The sequence below is a fragment of the Callithrix jacchus genome, chromosome 19 (assembly GCF_049354715.1).
Source record: "Callithrix jacchus isolate 240 chromosome 19, calJac240_pri, whole genome shotgun sequence".
Classification (NCBI taxonomy): domain Eukaryota; kingdom Metazoa; phylum Chordata; class Mammalia; order Primates; family Cebidae; genus Callithrix; species Callithrix jacchus.
In genome coordinates this window covers 38,944,539-38,968,410 of record NC_133520.1, presented here as the reverse complement: position 1 = coordinate 38,968,410, position 23,872 = coordinate 38,944,539, and the positions used below count along the sequence as shown (strand labels likewise).

Here is a 23,872-nt window from a genome sequence, read left to right as displayed (position 1 = left end):
GGCCTGTGATGGTTCAGTTCGTGTTCACTTGACTGGGCCACAGATGCCCAGATACGGGGTCACATATTATTCTAGGCATGTCTGTGAGGGCACTTCTGGATAAGACTAACACTTGAATGGGTGGACTGAGGAAAGCAGACTGGCCTCCCTAACGCAGGTGGCCTTGTCTGAGCAGGCCTGAACAGAACCAAAGGTGGAGGAAGGGTGAGCCATGCCCAGTTGCCCAGCATGGCTGGGCACCACGGCCCCCACCACAGAGACCTGGTCTCCCCCACGGTGGCACCGTCAGCAGCACAGCCCCGCCCCTCCCTGCGCTGGAGAGGCTCCTGGTGTGTCCCCACTGCAGTGGACCCTGTGCGGTTCGTGCTCACTTTCTTTCCTGAGGCTGCACTTTCAGCATTGCCGTCCATGGCTCCACGAGTCAGGGCTCACCTGGGGCCAGAGGTCAGCCAGGCAAGCCCCAGAAAGGAAATGGGCTCAGCTTGCAGTTGGCATCTGCCAGGAGTAAGGCTTGGGTGAGACTCGGGCCTCAGCCCAGGCTTGGGTCTTGCCTGGGGACACCACAGAGAGAGGGGGGTACAGCCCAGAAGGGGTGGCCGGCCAGGCTGCACCAGGTTTAAGAGAGGCTGGGAGGGAGCCAGTCACCTGGAGTGTTCCAGGGCTCCTGAGCCCTCTCTGCCCCTCGCCAAAGCCACCCCTGCAGGCTCTGACCGACATCCTGGTCACAACAGGGCCTGTGACAGCCGCCCTCCATCCACTGAGCTGTCTGACTTGGGGCTCTGAGCTGTCCTTTCTTCCTCACCATCAGTACACGCCACCCAGCCCCACCCGCCCCTGCCCCCAGCATGCTGCCTGCACTGAGCAGCCCCCGAGTGTTTTGTGACAAGCTACCGGGGCTCTTCTGTGGCTGTACTCCCCTGGGAGTCTCCTCTCCCAGGCAGCCTGGAGCTAAGCCATGTCTCCCTGTGTGGTAGCTATGCACGCACACCCATCATACACATGTATGCATGCTCCCACACATGCACGCAATGCACATATGGATGCAGTCACACACAGCCACACATGCAGATGCATACACATGTACACACAAGGTTATAAACAAAAGGTAGTTTTATTTTACTCCCTTTCTTCCGTAGGCTGGGTCTGAATTAGGGAGGAGCGCAGACAGGCCATGGGCAGGAAGAGCCCCCTTCCCCCAGCATGGCCAAACCCCCAGGCCCGGACCAACCATTGGGTCCAAGCTGCAAGGCATGGCCAACATCTCTGCAGAGCTCCAAGTCTCCCAGAGGAAGGGAAGGGCGGTAGCACAGAAGCTCAGAGGGTGCAGCGCTGTCCACCCAGGCTCCCAGCTCCAAGGGGGTCTCAGTTTGGGGCTGGGAGGGGGAGGGATGAAGAAGGAGCCCCATTTGCTGTTGCAGAGAATGGGGACAAGCAGCGCCACACACACCAACTGATGCCCATGCCAGGCACCCTGGGGCCTCCTTGGTTGCTCCAGGGAAGCTGGCATCCCAGAAGACTTATTCCAGCTCAGGATACGGGTGGAGTCGTCAGTGCCCCAGCCCCCCTGGGGTACAGACAACAGCAGAGGGACCTTCCTGCCTCCTAGGCCCCCTCTCCACCCCACCTTGGCCCCAGCAGTGACTAGGCCAGGGCACTCCTCCGCCGCTTTCAGCCCCTTCCCTGAGCGGCCTGGCTGCCCCTCTGGGCAGGGTCTGCCTGAGACCACCGGCTAAGGAGCAGGCTGAGTTGAAGGGTCACAGGTTTCCACGGGAGCCCCACAACCCTCCTCCTCCCACTTCTGGCTCGCAAGCCAGCGCCTCAGATCCACACGGTGGTCTTCCCGTCCCTGCTGCTGGCGCTGCCCTTCTCAGAGCCTGCCCTGGGCTTGGCTCCTGGGCGTTCGTGGGCGCCAGGCCGGCCCTGGTCCCCGACGGTGCCCGCAGAGGTAGCACTGCCAGTTCCAGACGCGGGAGCGCCCGCCCTTGGGGGCGCCCGGGAGGCCGCAGGGAGGCCCGCGCACGGCGAAGTGTCCCGGTCGCGGTCCCCGGTCGCCGCCCCGTCGCGCAGCGCCTGCAGGGCCAGGTTTGCCAGGTTCTGGTCGTGCGCCCGAGCGCGCTCGGCCGCCCGCACCACCAGGCTGTAGTCGGGCGGGCAGGCCAGGCCGGCGGCCGCGGCTGGGAAGGCGCACGGCGGGGGCCGCGGCGCGGGGTTGGGGGCGGGGGCCGGGGGGCCGCGGCGGCCGCGCACGGCGTCCTGCGCGCTGCCCAGGCCCAGGTGGGCCATCTCGCAGAGGTTGAGCAGCAGGCACAGGCAGCTGACCACGTACATGACCAGCAGGAAGACCGTCTTCTCAGTAGGGCGCGACACGAAGCAGTCCACCACGTGCGGGCAGGGCCGGCGGCTGCAGGGGAAGAACGGCCGCACCTCGAAGCCGTACAGCAGGTACTGGCCCACGAGGAAGGCCACCTCAAAGGCCGCCCTGGCCACCAGCTGGGCCACGTACACGCGCATTAGGCCCTCCCTCTGGATGCGCCTCCGCCCGTCGTGCTGCCCCGCCGGGCCCGGGGTCCCCGCCGCCTTCCCGTCTGCGCCGGCACCCTTGGCGCACGCGTCCTCCGCGCCAGCCTCCTCCGCGTCCTCGGCGGCGCCCTCAGCCGCCCCCGGCTCCTCCTCCTCCTCCTCCTCGCCCAGGCCCAGCATGGGCTCCTCCTCGCCCAGGTCGGTCGGCTCGGGCCAGCCCGCGTGCGGGGGCGGCAGGTGCGCCCGGGGCGCGCGGCGGGGCCCGGGGCGGCGGCGGAGGGCGCGGCGCCGCTCCTGCTCAGACGCGCGGGCCAGGCGGTGCACCGCGTAGCCCAGGTACATGACCGAGGGCGTGGAGATGACCACGATCTGGAAGACCCAAAAGCGCACGTGCGAGAGGGGCGCGAAGGCGTCGTAGCAGACGTTGTCGCAGCCCGGCTGCCGCGTGTTGCAGGTGAACTTGGCCTGCTCGTCGGAGTAGATGGCCTCGCCGCCCACGGCCGTCAGGACGATGCGGAAGACCACCAGCACCGTGAGCCACACCTTGCCCACGAAGGTGGAGTGGTTGTGGATCTCCTCCAGCAGCCGCGTTAGGAAGCTCCAGCTCATGTTGGTCATAGGGGCGGGCGGGCAGGTCCTGTGGGGCGGGGCGGGGCGGGGGTCAGCCAGGGGCCTGCACCTAGGAGCTGTCGGCGCGCAGAGCTCAGAGCTGGGGCTCGAGGCTAGCCTCGCAGCTGGCCCCTCTGCTCACACACCGGATGGCGTGGAGCTTACCACCTTAAACGGAAGTGAAAGCCCCCACCTGATCCGGCCCCTGCTCGTGCAGATGCAGCGCCCGTGAGCTGTCTTCGTGAGGCAGGTGGGGACTTCGTGAGGCAAGCACCTTCAAGTGTGTGGGGACTGGGGGTCTCAGTGTCCACTGCACTCATGGCCACCACCCCAGCCCCCAGCCGCTCCCAGGTTGTTGGGGAGGGTCCCACAGGATTTCAGCATCTGGAGGGTCTCCCCAGCCTGCCTAGCCACCTAATCCCTCCTGGCCCCTCCAGCTCCCTAGCCCCCAAGTCCCTGTGGCCCCATTTGCCCCCACCCTGCAACCCCATCAGCCCTGTCCTTCACAGCCTCCCATGCCTGAACCACCATCAGCCCCCAGACCTGAAAGTGCCACCAGTCCACAATCTCCATAACCCCTTGGCCCCCAGTGGCCCTGCTCTACCTCCCTCCACACCCTGCACAGGGGCCGTAGGGGATCCCTCCACCTCCATCCTCCCTCCAGCCCCCTGCTGATCCCACTGCCCTTTCAAGGTGCCTAGGGTCCCAGGGCTCCCCCCAACCAGTCTAGGCTCCTGGTCCTCCGCAGTCCCAACCCAGACGGTCCCCAGCTGGGGTTAGGATGAAGGCAGGCGTCTGTCCAGGAGGGAAGATGTCCAGCAAGGTTATAGACTCCATGATGTGAGGCCACACTCAGCATCTGCGACCCTCAGAGACAGCTGTGCCGCAGACCAGCCAGCCCAAAGTGGGCAAGTGCCGCAGGGTCTGTGCTCAGCTCCCCTGCCCACCCTCTCCTGGTCGCTGCCCCCAGATGAGTACCTGCTCCTGAGTCGCTGGGGCAAGAGACCCCTTAGCTCCCTCTGCCTCTGGCCCCCTCCCGGTACCCGGCCTGGGAGGCAGCAGCGGCAGGTGTGGGACCAGCAGCAGTCGCTGGTGAGGCTCCCGGCCTCTTTATGCAGCCGAGGCCTCCCCACCCGGGGCAGGAAGAGGGGGCAGTCAGGGTTCCTGGGGAAATGGCCCTGCTTCCTCACATCTGTGCAGTACCCCTCAGAGCCACTGACATTCACATGTGCAGACAACTCAGATACACACCCACAGACCACACGTGTACACACTTGGACATATGCACACACGTGCACAGATGCATATGCAGATACACGTGCACGCACACATGTACATGTGTACACGCAGATACACGTGCAAACAGATTAATGCCATAGGGCACATGTGACACACAGGTGCAAACACAGATGTCTATGTGCAAACTATCACCGCAGCATGCCTGTATGCACTCACATGCAGACCCACATGCATGAAAACAGTGTGCCTATGTATGCACAACCACATGCACACATGTGCAGACAGACCTGGGGACTCAAATGTGTGATCACACATATGGAGGTGTGGCCCTGAGACCAGGACCCAGGTTCTTCCAGGTCACTCCCAGGACTACCGTGTGGGCCCAAGTGACACAGCCCCCCAGAGTGAAGCGCCAGCCTTCAGACGCCAGGGCACATCAGCTGCACAGAGAGGCCGGGAGCCTCACCAGTGACTGCTGCTGGTCCCACGCCTGCCACTGCTGCCTCCCAGGCCGGGTACCAGGAGGGGGCCAGAGGCAAAGGGAGCTAGGAGGTCTCCTGCCCCAGCGACCCAGGAGCAGGTACTGGACCTGGGGCAGCCACCAGGAGAGGGTGAACAGGGCAGCTGCAGGAGCTCTGCCTCCTTGGAGCACAGAGCCTGCTGCATAGGCTGGCACACTCCAGCCCTGGGGCCACCTCCCTTCTCCCCCTGGTTCCAGTAGGCAGGCCCCCTTCCCTCCCCACCTGTCCTATCACAGCGGGCTTCAGCCCACCGATCCCAGCCAGACAGGAACTTAAGACAGAGGAGGCTCAAGGGAGAGATGGAGTGGTAGACCTTCAGTGCCAGGGCCGGCCTGCCCAGCTGCGTGGGGGCAATATTGAGCAAGCGGCTCTCTGGGGACCACTGCAGTCATGGTGCCTGCCGGTGCCCATGGTATGAGCACTCCTGCTGCGGCTGACTGCCGAGTGGCTTCCCTGACTCAGCTGAGAAAATGGCGCCATCAGCTCAGCTCTGAAGACCACCGTGGCTTGGCCCCGGGCTGATGTGCCCTGGCATCTGAGGGCTTGCGCTTTGCTCTGGGGGGCTGTGTCACTTGCACCCACATAGTGGTTTGGGGAATGGCCTGGAAGAACCCGGGCCCTGGTCTCAGTGCCACGCCTCCAGCCCATAATTCTCTCCTGGGCCTGCTGCCACCTCCAACATAAGCACGCAGCACCCAGCAGGCACCACCAGAGCCAGATGGCCACACCCAAATGCCATCATGCCCTGCAGAACAGCCTCCTCATCCCAGCCAGTCCTGAGCCTGGGGCCGCCTCCAGCACTTCACTCCTCGCCCAGCAGCCTGGAGAGCCTTAGGACACCCACCCAGCAGGCCTCCCACCCCAAGAGTGTCTCCTGACCAGAGCAAGTGCCCAGCCTCACCTGATCTAGCGCCATATCCCCTGCCCCCACTCCACGCTTGGCTTCAGACATCACCTCGTGCTCTCTGCCCATGGCTGCCACACTGGCTGGAGCCCACTCCGGGCAGAAGCCTTTGCTGCTTGGCCCCGCCACACACACGCACAGGCGTGCACACAGGTTCAGCCCTTGCCTGAGGCTGTCGTTGTGTCACCACTGTGTGCTTATCATGACTATTCCATGTAATGACGATAACAGCTGGAGACCACGGGGTGAGTCTCACAGTTGGGGATATGAAGTTTCGCTCCTATTGCCCAGGCTGGAGTGCAATGGCGTGATCTACACTCACCGCAGCCTCCGCCTCCCAGGTTCAAGCGATTCACCACCTCAGCCTCCTGAGTAGCTGGGATTACAGGCACGTGACACCACGCCCGGCTAGAGACGTGGGTGGTTTCACAGAAAATACAGACGTGTGGATGCACCTGGGTTCACACACACACCTTTGCTCTGGCCCCTGAAAAGGCCTCAGTGTAAAAACACCCTAGGAGCAAGAGCCCACCTGGGGCCCAGGCCTTGGTTCCTACCTCCACTCCCAATCACAGGACTCAGGAACCCCTGGTGGGGAATGGGCAGACCCTAGGGCTGGGGCTGGGAATGCACAGAGGAGCCTGAGGCAACCGTAGAGTGAGAGGAAGGCTGGGGGTGCAGCACCTGCGTGTCGGGCGCCCGGTGCCGGGGACTGGGTCCCTCTGAGGAGTGAAGGAAATCGAGAAGTCTTGTGTTACAGATTACAGACTGGCTCATAGGTTGCCAAGAGATATGACTGAATAACTGGATAACCAAACAAGGGGCAGGCGACAGCTCCTCGTGCAGTCAGTCCAAAGCAGCCGAGTGGACACCCTGTACTGGAGGAGGAGAGCATTACCCCCAGCCCTACCTGCGGGCTGCACCTGGTAACCTGGCTTCAGAGGGTGTGGGAGGGAGGGAGGGAGAGCACCCTTGCAGCCTGCACCCTACACCAACCCTGACCAGGTGGCCAAAGTGTCACCACAGGCGTCCTGGATGGCGTGGACGCTTCGTGGCATCTCATGGGAAGGTCCCGTCAACTCCATAGTTTTGCTCTCAAAACCCATCCCCCTGAAATTGCTTTGGACTGTGTGGACAAGCAACAGCACAGGGCCTGCCACTCGCTGGGGTCCCGTCGTTTTCAGGGAGGGGAGGAGCCTGCCCCGGGTCCCCGCCTGGTGAACTGTGCTGTGTGCATGGTGCCTGCCTGGCGGCCTAAACTACAAAAAACACCCGCCCTGTGCAGCCTGCCCTCGGAGGGCCTGCAGGGGAAGGAAATACCTGGGCCCTGACCCTGCACTGCAGACCCGGGCAGGGTGGGGCGGGGCTCCTACTGCAGCGCCCCAGGACCAGTGTTCAGACCCAGGGTGGGCAGGGACTTGATGGAGGAGGAGGCCCAGCTCCTGAGGAGCCAGCACACCAGCCAGAGCTGCCCAGCTGGGTTTGCAGAAGGGCGGCCTCCGCCTGGGCCTGCTTGCCTTGAAACCCCTCCCAGAGGTGGCCCCCGCTGTGGGCCCCCCACCCCCCCCGGCCTCCCCGTGAGCCCCCCCACCCCCCAACCTCCCCGTGGGCCCCCCACCCTCCTGCCTCCCCGTGGGCCCCCCCACTCACCCCGCCTCACTGTGAGCCCTCATGGTGAGCCCCTTGGCTTTTGCCATGCACCCCGTTGAAGCCCTTCCTGTGAGCCCCTCATGCCACCAGGGTGAGACCACCCCCACTGTGAGGTCCCCTTTCACACCCTGGCCTAGGAGCGAACCCTCACAAGCCCCTGGTCCCCAATATTAAAACCCTGTGAGACCCTGGCCCTCCACCAATGCCCACATCCTCTACTTCCCACAGCCTTCCCCGGGGTTGACCACGCCTCACCACTCCCACACCTGGGCCAGGCAGCATCCTGGATGGTGGCCTCCTGCGGTCACCCCTCTACCCCCCCCCCCACACACACACGTTACTAATCCCAGCAGCTGCCTCCTCACAGACTCTGAAGCCCACAGGCGCCTCCAGCTCTAGCCAAGCTGAAGCCCCTCCCCACCAATCCTCGTCCTGGGTACCCTGGAGGTGTAGTTTTGGGGTGAGATCTCTCTTGGACCTGTGCACAGACAGGCTGCAAACCCCAGGCCTGGCTCACTGGGGGCCAGCACCCCTCCCCTCTCCTCCCGAGGGCCAAGGCCCTGCTGACAACCTCATCCTGCAGCACTGCACAGTGCCCACCTCAGCTTGTCCTGCCTCCCTGGAGCTCCTGCAGGCACGGTCCCCTCCCACCCCTCCACTCTGCTGCAGGGCTGTGTGGGGGCAGTCTTCACGCAGAGGGGGCTACAGCGCTCACCCACCCGCAGGCCTCAATGTCTCCTCACCCCTCAGCCCGACAGGCCCCCTCCCCTGTGGTGGCAGCTCCTGCACTCCATCCTCCATGTCCCTGCCTGGGCCCCCAGCTGCCGGTCCTGGACAGCCCAGGCCCTGGAATAGTCAGCCTGGAGTGCAGCCTCAGCCATGCTCCTCTGGATGCCCTGGTCCAGAGGGAGGCACAGAGCTCGGCCACCCAGGACCCAAGCCCCAGGCCTGGAACTCTCCCTTCAGACCACTCTGCCCCAGCAGCTCTGTGGCAGGTCTCGCTGTCCTGCCTGTGCAGCTTGTAAGCCCCCCGCTGGGTGTGGGCACAAGCTGTCGCCACACATCCTTCACACGCACACACAGCACGTGTTCCTCCCCACACGCACACAGGCATGGCACACACACCGTGCACACTCCCACATGCACACTGCTGCCCCAGCTCAACATGGAGGTGGGCTCACACACTCACTCTCACACAGCCATGAGCCCTCCGATTCTGCCTCAGCCTCACCACATGCCTCCCTTAGGGAGCCCCACCACCACCACTGAGACCCAGGAAGGCATGGTGTCCCCAAGGCTCCAAGCGTCGGCCTGCAACAGCTCCTGAACTGACCAGAGCCCCAGAAGCCCCGGAGGATGGGTATAGTGCTCAGGAACGTCAGGGGAGTGAGGGGACACTGAGGAATGTAGCGTGGGGCTGTGCATCTGTGGGGTCCCCAGCCCCTGCCAGGGCCAGGGAGCATCCAGACTGGTGCTTCCTACCCCATGGAGCTCTCTCCTCCCTGGCATTGGTGGCGCTGTGAATGCATGGGTCCCTTCCCTCAGGGTCCCAAGCAGGCACAACTGCCAGGCCTAGAGGCAAGGGGCTGTTCCTCTCCTGAAGGTGGACCAAGGGGCAAGCCGGGCCCAGGTCAGGTGGGAGTGTGTCATCGCTGCACCCTGGCCAGCTCCCCCAGGCTGGTCTCCAAGGCTGTGCAGGCCTGGAGCTGAGCCACACACCCTCCAAAAATGGAGTTCTGGGGATTATGCGCACGGGGAGCAAGGGGCTGATGCCCTCCCCAGCCTCCTAAGGCTGTCCCTGCCCTCCACCCATTCCACTCAGAGCCCAGGAACCCATGTCTTCCCTCCTGAACCTCCTACCCAGCCCAGCAGCCATGAATCCTGGGCTTACCGCCATCCAGCCCTGGGCCTGGACTATGTGGCCTCCCTGTGCAGCAGCCCTGGGGTGCTCCACCCTCCCACTCCTCAGCCATGCTGCCCCTTCCTTGCACTGAGGGCCTGCCCCAGCACCCCAGGGGGGCCTCCACCCAGTTAATGACAACACTGACAAGCACTGGGGTCAGCTCTGTGACCACAGGGTCTGCTGGGCTCCAGGCCTAGGCTGGGCCCCAATGCATGGTTAGTGCTTGTTAAAGAGTGGCTTGTGGCCTCCAAGGAAGAGGCTGAGCAGGGCCCCAAGTCTGTCTGTACAAGGGGCAGGCCGAGATCCTCACCTCCAGGGGGCTGCTGAGGGTGGGGGGCTGGGCCTGGACACACTGCAGCTGGCTGGTGTTTGAGGCCAGCCCTACTGCTGTCTGAGGGCCCCAGCTGCTGGGGGAGGTACTGAAGGCACCCCTCCCGCTTGCCAGCTGTCCCAGACCAGACCCTGCCGGCTGGCACCCACCCTGCGGTGAAGGCAGCAGGGCCTGAAGGACACAGACATCAAGTGGGGGGCCACCCCAACATCTTCATGGAACAGCGGGGCCCAGGAGGGGCGGCAGGCATGAGGAGTGCCCCTCCTGCAGCTGGTCCTCAGGAAGCCCTCCCTCCTTCAGTGCCTCGAGGCCAGGGGCACAGGATGAGGCTGTCCCCTGGGGAACAGCCCCCAGCGGTGCACACATGGGCCCCAGCACCCTACCTTCTCCAGGCCAGAAAATTCCAGTCTTCCTCTGAGCCCTTCCACCTGCTTGGATGCTGGTCCTCCCCGAGGGTGTTCGGCAGAGCCGGGGCCACCTCCCGCCACCAAGCACAATGGGGGCTGGGGGAGGGGCCCTCAAGGGCCCCATTGTTCCCCCCTCGGCCTCAGGGTCTGAATCCCTGATTGTCCTGGGGGGCGGGGTGGCGGGCAAGGCTTTCCAGGCCCAAGCAGGTCGGAGGCCAGCCCCAGCCTCAGAAGCTCAGTCCACCGGCCCTGGGGGCTGCCCATGACCTCCCCTCCCCTGCCCTGCCGCCCACTTCGGGCGGCTCTGGTCAGTATCGGCAGCCAGCGTCTGGGCTCTGGGCGGGGACTCTGCTCCCCGCCCCCATTTCCGGCCGGGTGCCCTGCCTTCCTCCTTCTCTCCCATCCAGGTCGCTCATCTTTGTCTGCACCCCACCCCAGGAGCACCTCACCTGGGCTCAGACCAGGGCTGGGGCTGACCCTAGGGGTGGCTGGCAGCAGTGCTCTGTGCTGCCTGAGACAAGCAGGCTGGGGGAGGGAGCACTGGGGAGGTAGGGAGGGAGGCGGCCTGACCGGCAGCTCCCCACAGGCAACACACAGGCCCCAGGGCCAGGAGGGAGGGGCAGCTGCCCTCCACTCAGGCATCTCCCTCAGGCCCCCAGACCGTGAGTTCTAGAACCTCCAGCTGCCAGGGCTCAGGAGCCTCTCCTGGAACCTGTGGCCCATGCCAGACCCACAGGAGCTCAGGAACCAGGAGGGAGCCCCCAGGACCCACCCCTGCAGCCTCAGGCTGGCACCTGCAGCCGCTGCCTGCTCCCCGCTTGCTGGCCCACCAAGTGGGTTGGCACTGGCCCCGTCACCTTCCCTGCCTGCGTGTCCAGCAGGAAACAGATGCCTGGGCAGAGCCCACCTGGCAGCCCTCCTCAGGCCTGGGGGCTGGATCACGACGGGCCCCACACCAACCTCTGGGCCACATCCCACTCATTTATGGACTCTCTAATCCAATCATTATTTTATTAGCATGTCAGCCCCGGGTCCAGCGTTTGAGGGACAGCCAGGTGCGGCTGGGTTGGGGTCACCCCAGCATGGTCCAACCATGGGAGATGCATCCCCTCTGCTCCACATGCCAGCCAAGGGCACAGAGCTGCCGTAGGGCCTGCCAAGGGGGCTGCTCAGTGCTGCTGCCCTGATCCCGTATGCACCCGGGTTACGGAGAAGAAAGAGCAAGTCTCAAGCGCCGGTCCTTTGAGCTTTCTTGATTTCCTGCAGTGAGGAAGAGGGTCAGGAGGGCTGGTATCCAGGAAGGGCCAGGCCTCCTGCGCTCCCTCCATGGTGGACCATGGTGTCTCGTGCCAGTACTTGGGTAGGACTGTCCCATCTGATCTCAGTGGCCTCGTGGGCAACAAAGCCCTGGCCCCAGGCCTCCCCTTGGACTTGCCCAGGTCGGCAAGAGGATGGGGCCCACCTCAGACAGCGCCTCCTTCAGCTCCGCGTAGGCCTGCTCCAGGCTGTCGTTAATGATGACCGCATCAAACAGGCCCGGTTCCTTGCCTGGGGTGGGGCCGGGGTCAGGCCACAGTGAACCAACAAAGCCCCACCCCAGCTCCCACATGACCCCAGAGCTGCCCACTGGCCTGCAGCTGTCCTTGCTGTGGCTGTGGGACAGCTTTCCAGCCTAGCCCGGCCCGTGCAGCGTGGGGAAGGGCTGCCCCCTGGGCCTTGTTCTCAGGCACCCCTTCTGCTCTCTGGAGCCCCAGACCCTGGACACCAGCACCCGTCAGGACTCTGGCTAGGGGCAGCACTGTCTTCTACAGACAGAGCAGAAAGTTAAATGCCCTCTTCCTGTGGACTGCAGTCAGACCCAGAGGAGAGGTGACAACTGTAAGAGGATGCACTTGACACCCCTAGGGCTACAAGGTCGGGGATACCTCAGGGGACCCTGGGTGATGGGGGGATCTGGGGACCCTCACAGAGACTCTGGGTAACAGAGGAGGATCTGAGGACCCTCAATGAGACCTTTGGTGATTGAGTGGGTTCTGGGGACCCTCATGGGGACTCCAGGTGTTGGGAGATGGTTGGGAGGCCTGACGACCCTCACAGGGACTCCGGGTGTCGGGAGGTCTGGGGACCCACAGGGTCCCTGGTGCTGCAGGCCTCAGAACCCCGACTCCCCTCCTGGCATGCCCCGTGCCCCGCTGCACACTCACTGCTCTCCATGTCGGCCCGGGCAGCAGCCAGCCGCTTCTCCAGGCTCTCCTCTGTCTCAGTGTTGCGCTGCCGCAGCCGCTCCTCCTGTAAAGGGGGTGGTGGTCAGAGCCTGGCGCAGCCTGGCCCCCAGCCCCCACCTGCCCGGCACACACCAGCACGTGCAGTGAGGGCGGCTGTACGGAGATGTAGATGGGCTGCAGGTCGGTGGCCTTGATGTTCCGCACGCCCTGCAGGTCCACGTCCAGCACGCAGATGCGGTTCATGGCCTGCACCGCCTGCACTGCCGCCTTGCTGGGGGCAGGTGCCAGGTCAGCAGGATGCCTACAGGAGCTTCAGGGACGCTCAGGCCCTCCAGGGCCCAGCTCTCTCCTCCCACAGCTGAGCCTAGGCCTGGCCTAGACCCAGCATCCCACGGCACCTCCAGGAGCACCCCAAGCCTGCTACCCCCATGGCCCACCCCACCTACAGGGAACAGAAGCCACCCTCGCCCCAAGGTGCCTGTAGTGAGCACAAGGTGTCCTCTGCACCCCTTGCCCTGCCAGGACAGTGTACGGTGGCAGGACCGGGCCCAGCACTCTTGTGAAAAGGGCCACCACAGGGCCACAGACGGAGCCTGGCCCTGGGCCACACTCAGACCATGGGGCGGGTGGTGTGGACAGCGGGCTGGCAGTAGGCACTGCCTGGACCCCTGCTGTCCACAGCAACCCCGGGAGCCCACTCGAGGCCCACCTCGTGCCGTACAGGTTCCCTGAGAACTCAGCATGCTCGATGAAGTTGCCGGCTGCTATGTCTCTCTGCATCACCTCCCTGGTTACAAAGTAGTAATCTGGGGAAGAGGAGGGGCCCGCCGCCCCCAACTCAGGCACACCGCAGGCCCCTCCCCCACCCAAGGTTGCTTTGGTCAGACGCTTGCTGGGGAGATGCCTGAGGACCCCTCAAGTGCTGCCAGGTGCCCACATTCTCCTCACGGACGGAGACTCGAGGCTGCTGGGTTCCAGGGGGAAGTTGAGGGGAGCAGGACTGGAGACCGTCAGGTTACAGAGGGGGCAATGTGGTGGGGGACTGGAGACCACTGGGTTGCGTGGCTAGGGGCGGGGTGCTGTCGGGAGGGGACTCCCTTGTCTCGAATCAGGCAGGCAGAGTAGCCCTATTTACCAGAAGACAGCTCAAAAGTGCTGGTAAGTGTCAAGCCTAGGTAGAGCTGGGGACAGCAGCACTGTGGCCGCCTAGGCGGGAGGGGGGGGAAGACAACCCCAGGCCTTGGCTGGCCTTTCACACTGAACCCAAAATGCAGGTGACACCGTGCTGTGGCGCTGACACCCTGACTGAGCTCACTGGCCCTGGGAGGCAGGGACCCTTCTCACAGATGAAGACCAATGGGGCAGGGGATGGGCAGCACAGTGACAGAGCTACAGGGCCCAGCAGCCCGCTCACACCGGGGGTGCTCCAGCCACAGGGCCCCACCCCACTCACCTTTGCCATTCTCCTCGCCGGGCCTCGGGTTCCTCGTGGTATCTGGCAGAGAGACCTGTCACCCATCAGGGACTGCTCAGAGCCCACTGCCCCACCCAGCATTTCTCTTGCAGTCCCGACAGCACTTGAGCTGCAGGATGCAGGCAGCCAGTGGAGCACCCGTCGGGGAAGGCACAGGAGCTACAGGGCGAGGGTTCTCCCCGAAAGGCACCGTGGCACAGTTATCAGTACTCAACAGACCCAGGGAAGGGAGACACAGGCACACGGGATAGGAGTGCAATAGCCTCAGGTTCTGTGGGCGGGGGGGGGAAGGGGGGCTGGTGGTGGTGGTGCAGGAGTGGGACAGTCCCCAGGGTGCAGGGCGTGTATGCACTGGGCTGGGGGGGGGGGGAGTGTGCAGGAGTGGGGAAAATCTCCAGGGTGTGTGTGTTTGTGTGGAGGGGGTGTGCAGGAGCGGGGACAGTCCCCAGGGTGCAGGGCATGTGTGCATCTGTTTGTGTGTATGTGCACACATGCAGGGGGAGTATACAGGAGAGGGGACAGTCCCCAGGGTGCAGGCGTGTGTGGGTGTGTGTATGTGCACATGTGCAGGGGGCGTGTATAGGAGAGGGGACAGTCCCCAGGGTGGGTGTGCCTGTTGGGTAAAGGCTCCTGGCCTGCTCACAGTGCTGGGACTGCCCAGCAGCCTTGAGGTCCATGCACCCCTCCGCAGGTGCCTTGCACTCACGGGACACGCTGAAGCCGAAGATGCCTCTGTGCTCCTGGAGCAGCCTCTTCAGCAGGGTGCTCTTCCCAGCGCCCGAAGGCCCACTCAGCACCACAGGCCGGGGGCCCGACATGCCTAGGGGTGAGATGAGAGGCTGTGAGAGGAGAGGATAGCAGTGGGTCCTCTGGGCCCCTCCCAACCCCCGCTGAGCTGCCCCTGCCTTCCTGAGTTCCTGGCAGGAAAGGGCTGACCTGCAGATGGAGACGCTGGCCTGAGAGTCTCCTGAGAGCCTGGGTGTGCATCCCCATGAGCTCTGTTTTCTGTTACCTCGGAAGGTCCAGCATGCACAAGGCAGCCCTCAGACCAGGCTCTGGGCACACGGGAGATGAACACAGGGCCAGCTTTACTGGGTTCTCCGCAGGGAAGCCCCCACTGAAACCACCATCTCTGAAACCCACTGACCCTGTCAGCCTCCCCAGGGGTCCCTGGCAAGCGGTTCCGTCCCCACCTGATGCAGTCACCTCCAAGCCCTCTGGGAGCCTGTCGTGAGACCCCCACCTACCCAGGAGCCTGGCCGTTGGCTCTCACGCACGGTGCTGAGTACTGGGCTGCCAGGTCTGGGATGGAAGTGTCCCTGCCCTGCCTCTGTCCTCTGGCACCATGCCCTGCAGATATGGCCTTGTCAAGGTCTGCTGAATCTATACCCATTCCAGGAAGTTCTCATTGGAATTGGGACTCCTAGCTGTGATGTTGGTAATGCCAGCAGGGGGTTGGAGGCCTCCCCACTTGCCCCCAAGGGGAAGGCAAACAGTACCCTAGCTTGGACACTTGTGTCAGGTGGGGCCTGGGAACTGGCCTTTGCCTGGTGGGGGTCCTCCCCAGGAACAGGGCCTACCTGTTTGCTGGTGTGCAGCTCTGTGGCCAGCCTGGGGCGGGTCTGTCTGCTGGACTGAGAGCTGGGGGTGCTGAATCCCTAATCCCCACCACACCTGCTTCTGGTCCCGCCCTTCTAAGCCAGGAATAAATCCCCAGGGGGCCTGGCCCTCAGCCCTTGCAGGGAGGCAGCCCCGACTACCTGGTATCAGCTGTGCAGGAAGGAAAAGACAGCTCCAGTTCTTGCCCCAAGACCTGCACCTGCCCTGCCCACACAGCCTACGTGAGCTATGCACACAGGGCCAGGGCTGTATCTTTGAGTTGGGGTGGGAAGCAGAGCTGAGGGGAGGAGCTGCGCACTGCCGCTGCATTCAGGGACCAGGGCAGAGGGAGGTGGACAGGACCCCTGGCCACGCACACACCTTGGACACAACTCAGGCAAGGCACGGATGGATGGCCTCCTCCTGCTTGGGGCACAGCTGCCTGCGGGCAGAGGAGCAGACAGTAGGAAGGACCTGAGGATGCCCTCCTAATCCCCAATTTAGGCCACCAAGGTAATCTCACAAAGGCACCACCGCCGAAACTCCATCATGCATGGGGCACTTACCACACATGTGCCACTCCCAGGCACAAAGGTATGCAGGATGTGTGCACGAACCACCGTAAACACACACACACACACACAGAGCACATACATGCACGCAGATGCGCACACACATGTACCTGCACATGCACACACATACATGCCATTGATCACACACACACAAGACCACCAGTAAAAAGACTCAGGAGTTAGGGAACTGCAGTGCACCCACCCAGAAGTCCACGTGTGCTCCGAAGGAAGTGACTCCTCCCTCCTTCCTGCCTCTTCTGGGCTTCTTGTCACAAGCACATGTCACTTTCACCTCAGCATGCCCGCCATGCCCTCCTGGCTCTCCCACCCACAGAAGTGGCCCTTGCACTTGGCTCCAGCCTCCCCACTAACTTGGCTCCTGCTGCTCACCCAGCCCTGCCACCTCCTCTACATGCCAGCCAACCACCAGCACGCACCGCAGTGGCCAGGGCTCTCACCCATTCGGCTTCTCCTAGCTGGCAAGCCCTGCAACCCCCACAGCCTTGTTCCCACAACGAATGAGCTTGGAGCCCCCGAGCCTCCCACCATCAATGAGGCAGGACACCTGCGTGAATTTCTGGAGCCCCTGCTTCTCGCCAGGGTGGAAGGGGTGCAGTTCTCAGGACACGTCCAGCAATTGCTACACACTTACTTAATGCACCAAGATCACAGAAATTAACACTCAATGATCTCATGGTGACCTTTCCAATACAAAGGAGAAAAAGTAGAGCTAGATCCTGCACCTCAAGGACCTAGTATGGGAGGGCTACCCAGATGGCTCTGTGGGCTGGACCCCATGTAAGCCTCTGCCCCGTCACTCCAGTGAGCTGGCCCTCCTCAAGGTCATTCCTCCCCACCACCCCACAGAAGCACAGCACTGGTGGGCCCGACAGGGCTGCCCCGAGGCCAGTCCTGCCCAGTTCCCCATAGTCCCTGCCTCCAAGCTCTTAGAGTCTGAACCTAGATGCCACGTCACTACAAATCCATATGTAAGGAAACACAGGGGTGACCAGGGTCAACCGACCACAAGAAATAGAGCTTCAGCATCCTGTGTGCGTCCTCAGAAGGGGAACATCCACATCTTCTGAGGATCCCACCAAACCACAACCAGACTCTGGTCTCCAACCAACACCCAGGAATTGGGGAGTTTGTGGCTCACTTCCAAATCCCGGGATTTTGGGGTAGCTGGAGCCCCATCTCTGGCTCCTGGGTTGGGGATCTCCCCCTTCTCTCTGCAAGCAGTGAGCGGCAGGTGCGTCTTTTCACCGCAGGGCCCTAGCAACGATCAGAGACACCAACAGAAGCAACTCAGCAGAGGGCCGATGCTGGCGGCCCCACCCCTACCTGCTTCCTCCACAGGTGCTGCCCCTGCACTGCCCTTACCCGCCCCCCCCAGGCTTCTAGGCCTCCCCTCCTCCCTCCTGAGGGTATGTGTGCTAAGCTACTGAGGTGAGGCTGGGCCCACAAGCAGAAGACACCAGTTCACTCAGCTGCTGCCAGGCAGGGGTCCAGGCTCCAGCTGAGCCAAGGGCATTGCCTGCCTGAGCAGCTGTGCCCACTTTCACCCAGCACAGGGCACAAGGCACATGCAGCATACCGACCACCAAGAACTCTGGGCAGCCCAACAATCTGCTCTTCTTAGGTCCCCTGAGTTCACGTGTGGCCAAGCATGAGGGCACAATACATAGACCACCGGGGTCCTGGCCAGCCAGGGGGTGCAGAGGGCAGACAGCTAGTGGGTGGAGGCCTTTCGAAATTACAGCCACATCACTGCTGGAGACAGGGCGGGGGCACAAGCTGCCTGCCTGCCTGCCTGCCTGAGGAGGGACCAGTGGCAGGGTGGTCACCACAGAGCACACCCAAAAGAGAAAGCTGTGGCCCAGGCCTCATGGCTCGTGCAATCTTGGGATGGAAACCACAGAACCTGACTTTGCCCTGAGCAGAACACACGTGCCAAAGGTGTCTTCCTGTGGGCAGTGGGAAGCAGTCCAGCAAACAACAGTCTGTGTCCTCCACTCTCACCAACCCACAGTCGCAAACTCCATCCAGCTGCCTGGCAATAAGCCACACAACCCACAACTGTAAGGACCCGCCAGGCACATGGTCTCCACAGGAGCTCCGAGATGGAAGGTCTCCTGGGAGCCTGGCACGGATCCATGTTCCGGAATGCTCTCTGCCAGAACGTTCCCTGGAATGGGCTCCCCATGCTGCCCCAGCAGCTGCTTTACTAGAAAGGCACTTCCTGCTCTGGCGGCAGAATCTCCTCCTTCTGGCTTCCAGCCATCCGGAGGACTGAACACAGTCACCACCCCGCCCTCGGCCCACTCTTCCAGGAGATGCTAATAGAGGGCTCGACCTTCTGAGAACCGAGAGAAGTCAGCTCCCGCCTGGCCTCTCAGTAAGATGCAAGCCATCAGACGCGGGCCTGGGCTCTGGGCTGCTGGTCCAGGCGGCCGCTGTGGCAGCAGAGGCTCTGGGCACACATCCGGCTAGCACGTGTCCTAGCCTTCTGCAACCTTGTTTTAAACCCGACCGCACCAGGAGCAGCCAGGGCGCTTTCGTTTTCACTTTTTTTTCCCCAGGGGGAGAGAAATGTTCCTCTACCTCCTGAGAAAACCAGGCCCTCCAGAGCCACAGACCCTTGAAGGCCCACGATGCTGCGCGGCCGTTTGGGCCTGTCCATCAAGAAGAAAGAAAAACCGGCTGAGTCTTCCACAGGGTCCTCGAAACTAACCCCAGGCAACGGGCAGAGCAAGCCTGAGAAAGGAAGGGCCAGGAGCCCAAGGACAGCAGAGCAGAACCCACCCGGGGCCCCAGAATCGGCCGGCCTGTTTCATGCAGAGGCGAAACCCAGGCCCAGCACACACACGGTCAAAATCAACTTTGAGGCACCTGCTTCCCACAGCAGTCCTTCCTGGGGCATACTTCTAAGGCAACGCTCAAGAACGGCAGCTGGGCAGCTTCAAGAACCCCAACCCGGACTCTGGCCTTGGGAGAATCAGAACCCCAAATGCCGCACTCAGACGTCGGGAAGGCCTGCTGTTTCCCGAAGTCTCTGTCTCTGCGCCGGGCCACAGGGCAGGCAAGAACCGCCCGCAGAATCCTAGGAGCCCCGGAGTAACCGGCTCCATCCTCCCAGGACCCCCGGGCACGCAGGGTGGGGTGGGAACCGGAGCGCACACCGCCGGGCCCGGCGGTAGGGATTCCTGGCTGCTCTCTTTGGCGGCGCGCCCTGTTGTCGGGAAGACACCGTGCGCTCCTACGCGCCGAGGAGCCGCCTGACACTGCGAAAACTCCTGGCTGGCCCAGCTCCTGAGGAGGAGCGCCCCGCCCTCGGGAACCGGGGCTCCGCTGCGTTGCCCGTCTGCCCTCCAAAGGTCCCCAGTTCTCAGGGCCCACAGGTGAACGCAGCACAGGGCATCCCGGCTAGGAGGAGCTCCGGAGGCGGCGCAGATTGGGCGCCTGCAAAGCGCAGGGGCCAACGTCGCCTAGGCACCGACTCACCCTCGGTACCGCCCTCGTACTCACCGTCCGGAGGGGCCCGGACCCGGGCGGCCGCAGCCAACCCGGCCAGCGGGCGCCGCAACATCCGGGGCCACCACCTTCGTCCGCTACATTACGTCACAGCGCTGCGCCGGCCCACCTCTGCCCGCGCGCGAGAATGACGTCATGAGGCGCCGGTCCCGCCCACGTGTCGTTCCTCCCCGCCCTTAGGGAAGTACTTCAGTGCCGCACCGGCCCCGCTTCCGCCAGCAAGGGCTTACGGTACCGCCGCGCCCGCCTGTCGCGCCCGGAGGGGCGCACACCACGCCGCCCTCCCAGCCGCTCAGGCCCGCGTCCCCCCAGCGCGTACTGACGTCACGACCCGCCGGCCCCGCCCACTCCGTACATTGACCGCCCTGTCCCTCAGAGGAGTACCTCGGTGCGGCATGGGCGCTGCTTCCGTCCGCTGAGTCACAGCGCTGCGCCAGCCCTCCGCCTCCCGGTTATGTCACAGCGCCGCTTCCGCCCTCCATCGACCCTGCAGGGACCTAACTGACCGACGACCCCGCCGGCCCGTTTCAACCCGCAGGGAGGACCTGTGTCAGCCTGCGTTGAGCATCAGAGAGGCCACTCTTCAAAAACAGTTAACCTGGGAATGTGGCCGGGTGCGGGGTTCACGTCTGTGATCCCAGCTCTTTGGGAGGCCGAGGTGGGAGGATCACTTGACGCCAGGAGTTGGAGACCAGCCTGGGCACCATAGGGAAACCCCTTCTGTTCCAAAAGCTTTAAAAACGTTTCTATGCCTGTGGTCCTTGCTGCTCGGGAGGCTGACGTGCGGCGGTCGCTTGAACCTGGGAGGTCAAGGGTGCAGTGAGCGGTGTCCATGCCATTGCACTCCAGTGTCTGCGACAAAGTGATACCTTATTCCTTTTTTTTTTTTTTGACACGGAGTTTCACTCTTGTCACCCAGGCTGGAGTGCAATGGTGTGATCTCGCTCACTGCAACCTCTGCCTCTTGGGTTCAAGCGATTCTCCTGCCTCAGCCTCCCGAGTAGGTGGGACTACAGGCGCCTGCTACCACACCCAGCTTTTGGTATTTCTAGTAGAGATGGGGTTTCATCATGTTGGTCAGGCTGGTCTTGAACTACTAACCTCAGGTGATCCACCCACCTCGGCCTCCCAAAGTACTGAGATTACAGGCATGAGCCACTGCACCTGGCCATGAAACCCTATTTCTAAAAATTACTTTAAAATTAAAAAAAATATTTATTGAAGGCCAGGCATGGTGGCTCATGCCTGTAATCCCAGCACTTTGGGAGTCTGAGATGGGCAATCACCTGAGGCCAGGAGTTCAGGAACAGCCGCCAACATGGTGAAACCCCATCTCTACTAAAAATACAAAATTAGCCAGATGTGTTGGTGCACCCCTGTAATCCCGCTACTCAGGAGGCTGAGGCAGGAGGATTGCTTGAACTTGGCAGGCAGAGGTTGCAGTGAGCTGAGATTGAGCCATGGCACTCTGGCCTGAACAACAGAGTGAGACTCTGTCTCAAAAAAAAAAAAAAGATTTATTGAATTTGAACTGCAGGACGGCAAGAAAAAACTTCAGACTTTAAAAAATAAAACAATTAAAAAAAAAATGTGTTGGGGCCAGGCGTGGTAGAGAACAGCACTTTTGGAGGCCAGCGTGGATGGATCACTTGCCCAGTAGTTTGAGACCAGCCTAGGCAACATGGCAAATCCTCGTCTCTAGTTTTTTAAATAGTAATAATAAAACAGTTTGTTGGGCAAGGGATTGCAACCTGGAATACATGTGCTATGTCAGACTGTTATAAGTAAAATTTCAGTGCCTCAAAAGAAATAGCACTCCATAAGTCCTCTCAGCAAGGCAGTTTACTTCTATAGAAGGGCGCAGTGTAGGGATGGAACAATGGCGGCCGAATGCTTGGACAAGGGGGGAAAGGGTACTTCTGCCTGATTGGGGGGGGGGTCTTCCCTACTGCTGCATCGTACCCTATTGGCTAGGGGTAGACCTCACAAGCTAGACTAATCCTGACTGGCTGTTTTAAAGAGAGCAGGGGTCCGAGCTGGAGTGGCAGGTGGGAAGGATGATTACGGGTGGGTCAGTGGAGCAGGTGGCCGGGATGAGTCAGAATGGAGCAGGGGGCTGGGGGAACAGAGGCGAACTACTGATTAGAACCGGTGGAGAAGGTTGTTTACTGGAATTACAAGGAAGTTAAGCTTTAAATAGAGAATTAAGGAATAAGAGAGCTGAACATACTGTCATACTGATTCTTTGCAGAGAAACTTGGGATTCACTGTAACGGGACCATAGGTGCTGCACTGGGGGAGTGGGGCAAGGAGAAGCCTTTTAGGCAGAAAAGGGAAAGTTCACTGTCACAGGCAAAGTTATGTCATATGTAGTCATTGGTCTTGGCTTTTATTCGTAATTCATGAATTCAGGCAGCCTGCATTCTACAAAATAGAAGAAAAGCCCCTGTCTGGGAGCTAGCAGGAGCGTGGGTTTTATAAGGTGAGGAGAATGAAGAAACAAAGATTGAAAAATAACAGATTGGGCCAGGCATGGTGGCTCATGCCTGTAATCCCAGCACTTTGGGAGGCTGAGGCGGGCAGATCACGAGGCTCGGAGTTCAAGACCAGCCTGGCCAACATGGTGAAACCCCATCTCTACTAAAAACTACAAAAATTAGCTGGGCATGGTGGCTCCTGCCTATAATCACAACTACTTGGGAGGCTGACGTAGGAGAATTGCTTGAACCAGGACCTGGGAGGTGGAGGTTGCAGTGAGCTGAGATCAAGCCTCTGCTTTCCAGCCTGGACTACAGAGTAAGACTCCATCTCAAAAAACAAAAGAAAAAGAAAAACAACAGACTGGGCCAGGTGTAGTGGCTCACACCTGTAATCCCAGCACTTTGGGAGGCTGAGGCAGATGGATCACCTAAGGTCAGGAGTTTGAGACCAGCCTGGCCAATATGGTGAAACCTTGTCTCAACTAAAAATGCAAAAATTATCCGGGCGTAGTGGCGCACGCCTGTAGTGCCAGCTCTCTGGGAGGCTGAGGCGGGAGAATCACTTGAACCCAGGAGGTGGAGATTACAGTGAGCAGAGATTGCACCATTACACTTCAGCCTAGGCAACAGAAAGAGACTTTTTCTCAAGAAAAGAAAAAAAAGAAAAGTAACAGATTGATAACTATAGGGTCCAGCCCTACAGGGTCCTGTGAGTCCCTCTCTACAGGTGTGGAGATGAGAAACTGTGAAAATAAAGATGCAGGACACAGAGACAGAGAAAAGGGAGTTTGGGCCCAGGGTCCGCTGCTACCCAGTGTGGGGTCCGGCCCCGAGTGCCTGGACGCTCTGACTTTTTCTGAGTACAAAGCAGGGGGCAGGTAGGTAGGGTGAGGTAATGGGGGTCGGTGACAGGGTCAGGAGAGTCACGTGCCTTGGACACAGGGGCTCAGGATTTTCAAGAAGCTGAGGCGAGGAGAAGACCTAATGCGTCAGCACGTTTTTCATATTTGTCAAGACTATCAAGGACGTTAACATTTATGTTACTGTGATTAATTCTTATCTCAGAAGAAAGAGGAACCAGGTGCAGAGGCAGGACTTGAAAGCAGCCATGGGGCTTGACCGCTGAGGCACAGCACCGCACAGACAGTGAAGTCCCCGGCGTCTGCGGGCCTCCCCGACAGCCGCAGGCCCACCGCAAGGGCTTGGACAAGCGGAGTTTTCTCCTCACTCCCCCAAGGAAGGGGATGCCTCGGCCATCTTGGACGTTTCCTTCCCTCACTGGCTGAACAGCGGACGTTTTCACAGCGCTGGCGCTGCCGCACAGCCAAGGCGCCCTCCAGCAGCCCTCATGCGGGCGGGACAGAGGGCTCAGAGCACCTTGCCTTAAGGTCCCCTCTTTTCCAATGCCACTTCGGTTCCATACTTCCCGACCTGAGACTTACTAGTAAAACTAAAGCGTATGTGATTGTATATATGTATATTTATGATTACATGTGAATAGCTATGTGATTATTTCATGATTATATAGATGAATCACTGTAACAATGTCTCTAATTCTTTTATAATTCTGTATTTATATGAGAACAGACTGAGGCCGCAGACCCTTGCCTTGGTTCTTGAGGGGTTTCCCCACCACAAAAAAAAAAGAAAGAAAGAAAAAGAAAAGGCTTACTTACCTTAGCTTACTTCTAGTTACTCTTTTGTAAGGGGACTTCCTTATGCTGACTGAAGAAAAACTGGTCTGTTTTGGGATCTATTTACTTATGTGTCTTTAACATAAGTGATTTGATTTTGGTTTGGTCTGGTCTGGTTGGGTCCTAATGCAAGAGCTCAGTCCAAAACATTGGCCTCCCCCGATTTTTTAAAACAATTTTTACCGATTTTGATCAGGCTCTCACCTAGCC

At 61.2% G+C, this 23,872-nt stretch overlaps 2 protein-coding genes across 33 annotated transcripts; both read right to left on the bottom strand.

Moving 5' to 3' along the window:
- Nucleotides 1-1,095: 1,095 nt before the first annotated feature.
- GJC2 (gap junction protein gamma 2) lies at nt 1,096-10,138 on the bottom strand. The gene is made up of 2 exons (XM_002760835.6): nt 10,061-10,138; nt 1,096-3,157 (listed from the first exon to the last, which is right to left on the bottom strand). Exon 2 carries the CDS (start codon nt 3,136-3,138, stop codon nt 1,819-1,821), a length of 1,320 nt encoding a protein of 439 aa, XP_002760881.1. The 5' UTR covers nt 3,139-3,157; nt 10,061-10,138; the 3' UTR covers nt 1,096-1,818.
- Nucleotides 10,139-11,081: 943 nt separating this feature from the next.
- GUK1 (guanylate kinase 1) lies at nt 11,082-19,564 on the bottom strand. Of its 32 annotated transcripts, none has more exons than XM_078357155.1 (11): nt 19,483-19,564; nt 18,847-18,942; nt 15,764-15,824; nt 15,031-15,133; nt 14,490-14,603; nt 13,763-13,817; nt 13,019-13,096; nt 12,442-12,580; nt 12,289-12,373; nt 11,547-11,632; nt 11,082-11,344 (listed from the first exon to the last, which is right to left on the bottom strand). In XM_078357155.1, the coding sequence occupies exons 5-11, from the start codon at nt 14,599-14,601 to the stop codon at nt 11,312-11,314; spliced, it is 588 nt and encodes a 195-aa protein (XP_078213281.1). In that variant the 5' UTR covers nt 14,602-14,603; nt 15,031-15,133; nt 15,764-15,824; nt 18,847-18,942; nt 19,483-19,564; the 3' UTR covers nt 11,082-11,311. The 32 variants fall into 32 exon arrangements, 27 of the variants coding, with proteins under 27 accessions (XP_078213281.1, XP_078213277.1, XP_078213283.1 ...); XM_078357151.1 differs by having other exon boundaries at nt 13,019-13,115; nt 13,763-13,804; XM_078357157.1 differs by lacking the exon at nt 13,019-13,096.
- Nucleotides 19,565-23,872: the final 4,308 nt, after the last annotated feature.

What these genes read in the sequence shown, in the direction of transcription:
- GJC2 (XM_002760835.6), bottom strand. Translation starts at nt 3,138, where the DNA reads ATGACCAACATGAGCTGGAGCTTCCTAACGCGGCTGCTGGAGGAGATC.
- GUK1 (XM_054248305.2), bottom strand. Translation starts at nt 15,712, where the DNA reads ATGCAGCGGCAGTGCGCAGCTCCTCCCCTCAGCTCTGCTTCCCACCCC. An exon ending in GCCAACGGCCAGGCTCCTGG is followed by an intron (nt 14,604 to 15,030) that starts GTAGGTGGGGGT and finishes TCTCACCCCTAG; the next exon opens with GCATGTCGGGCCCCCGGCCT. An exon ending in CTTCGGCTTCAGCGTGTCCC is followed by an intron (nt 13,805 to 14,489) that starts GTGAGTGCAAGG and finishes TCTCTCTGCCAG; the next exon opens with ATACCACGAGGAACCCGAGG.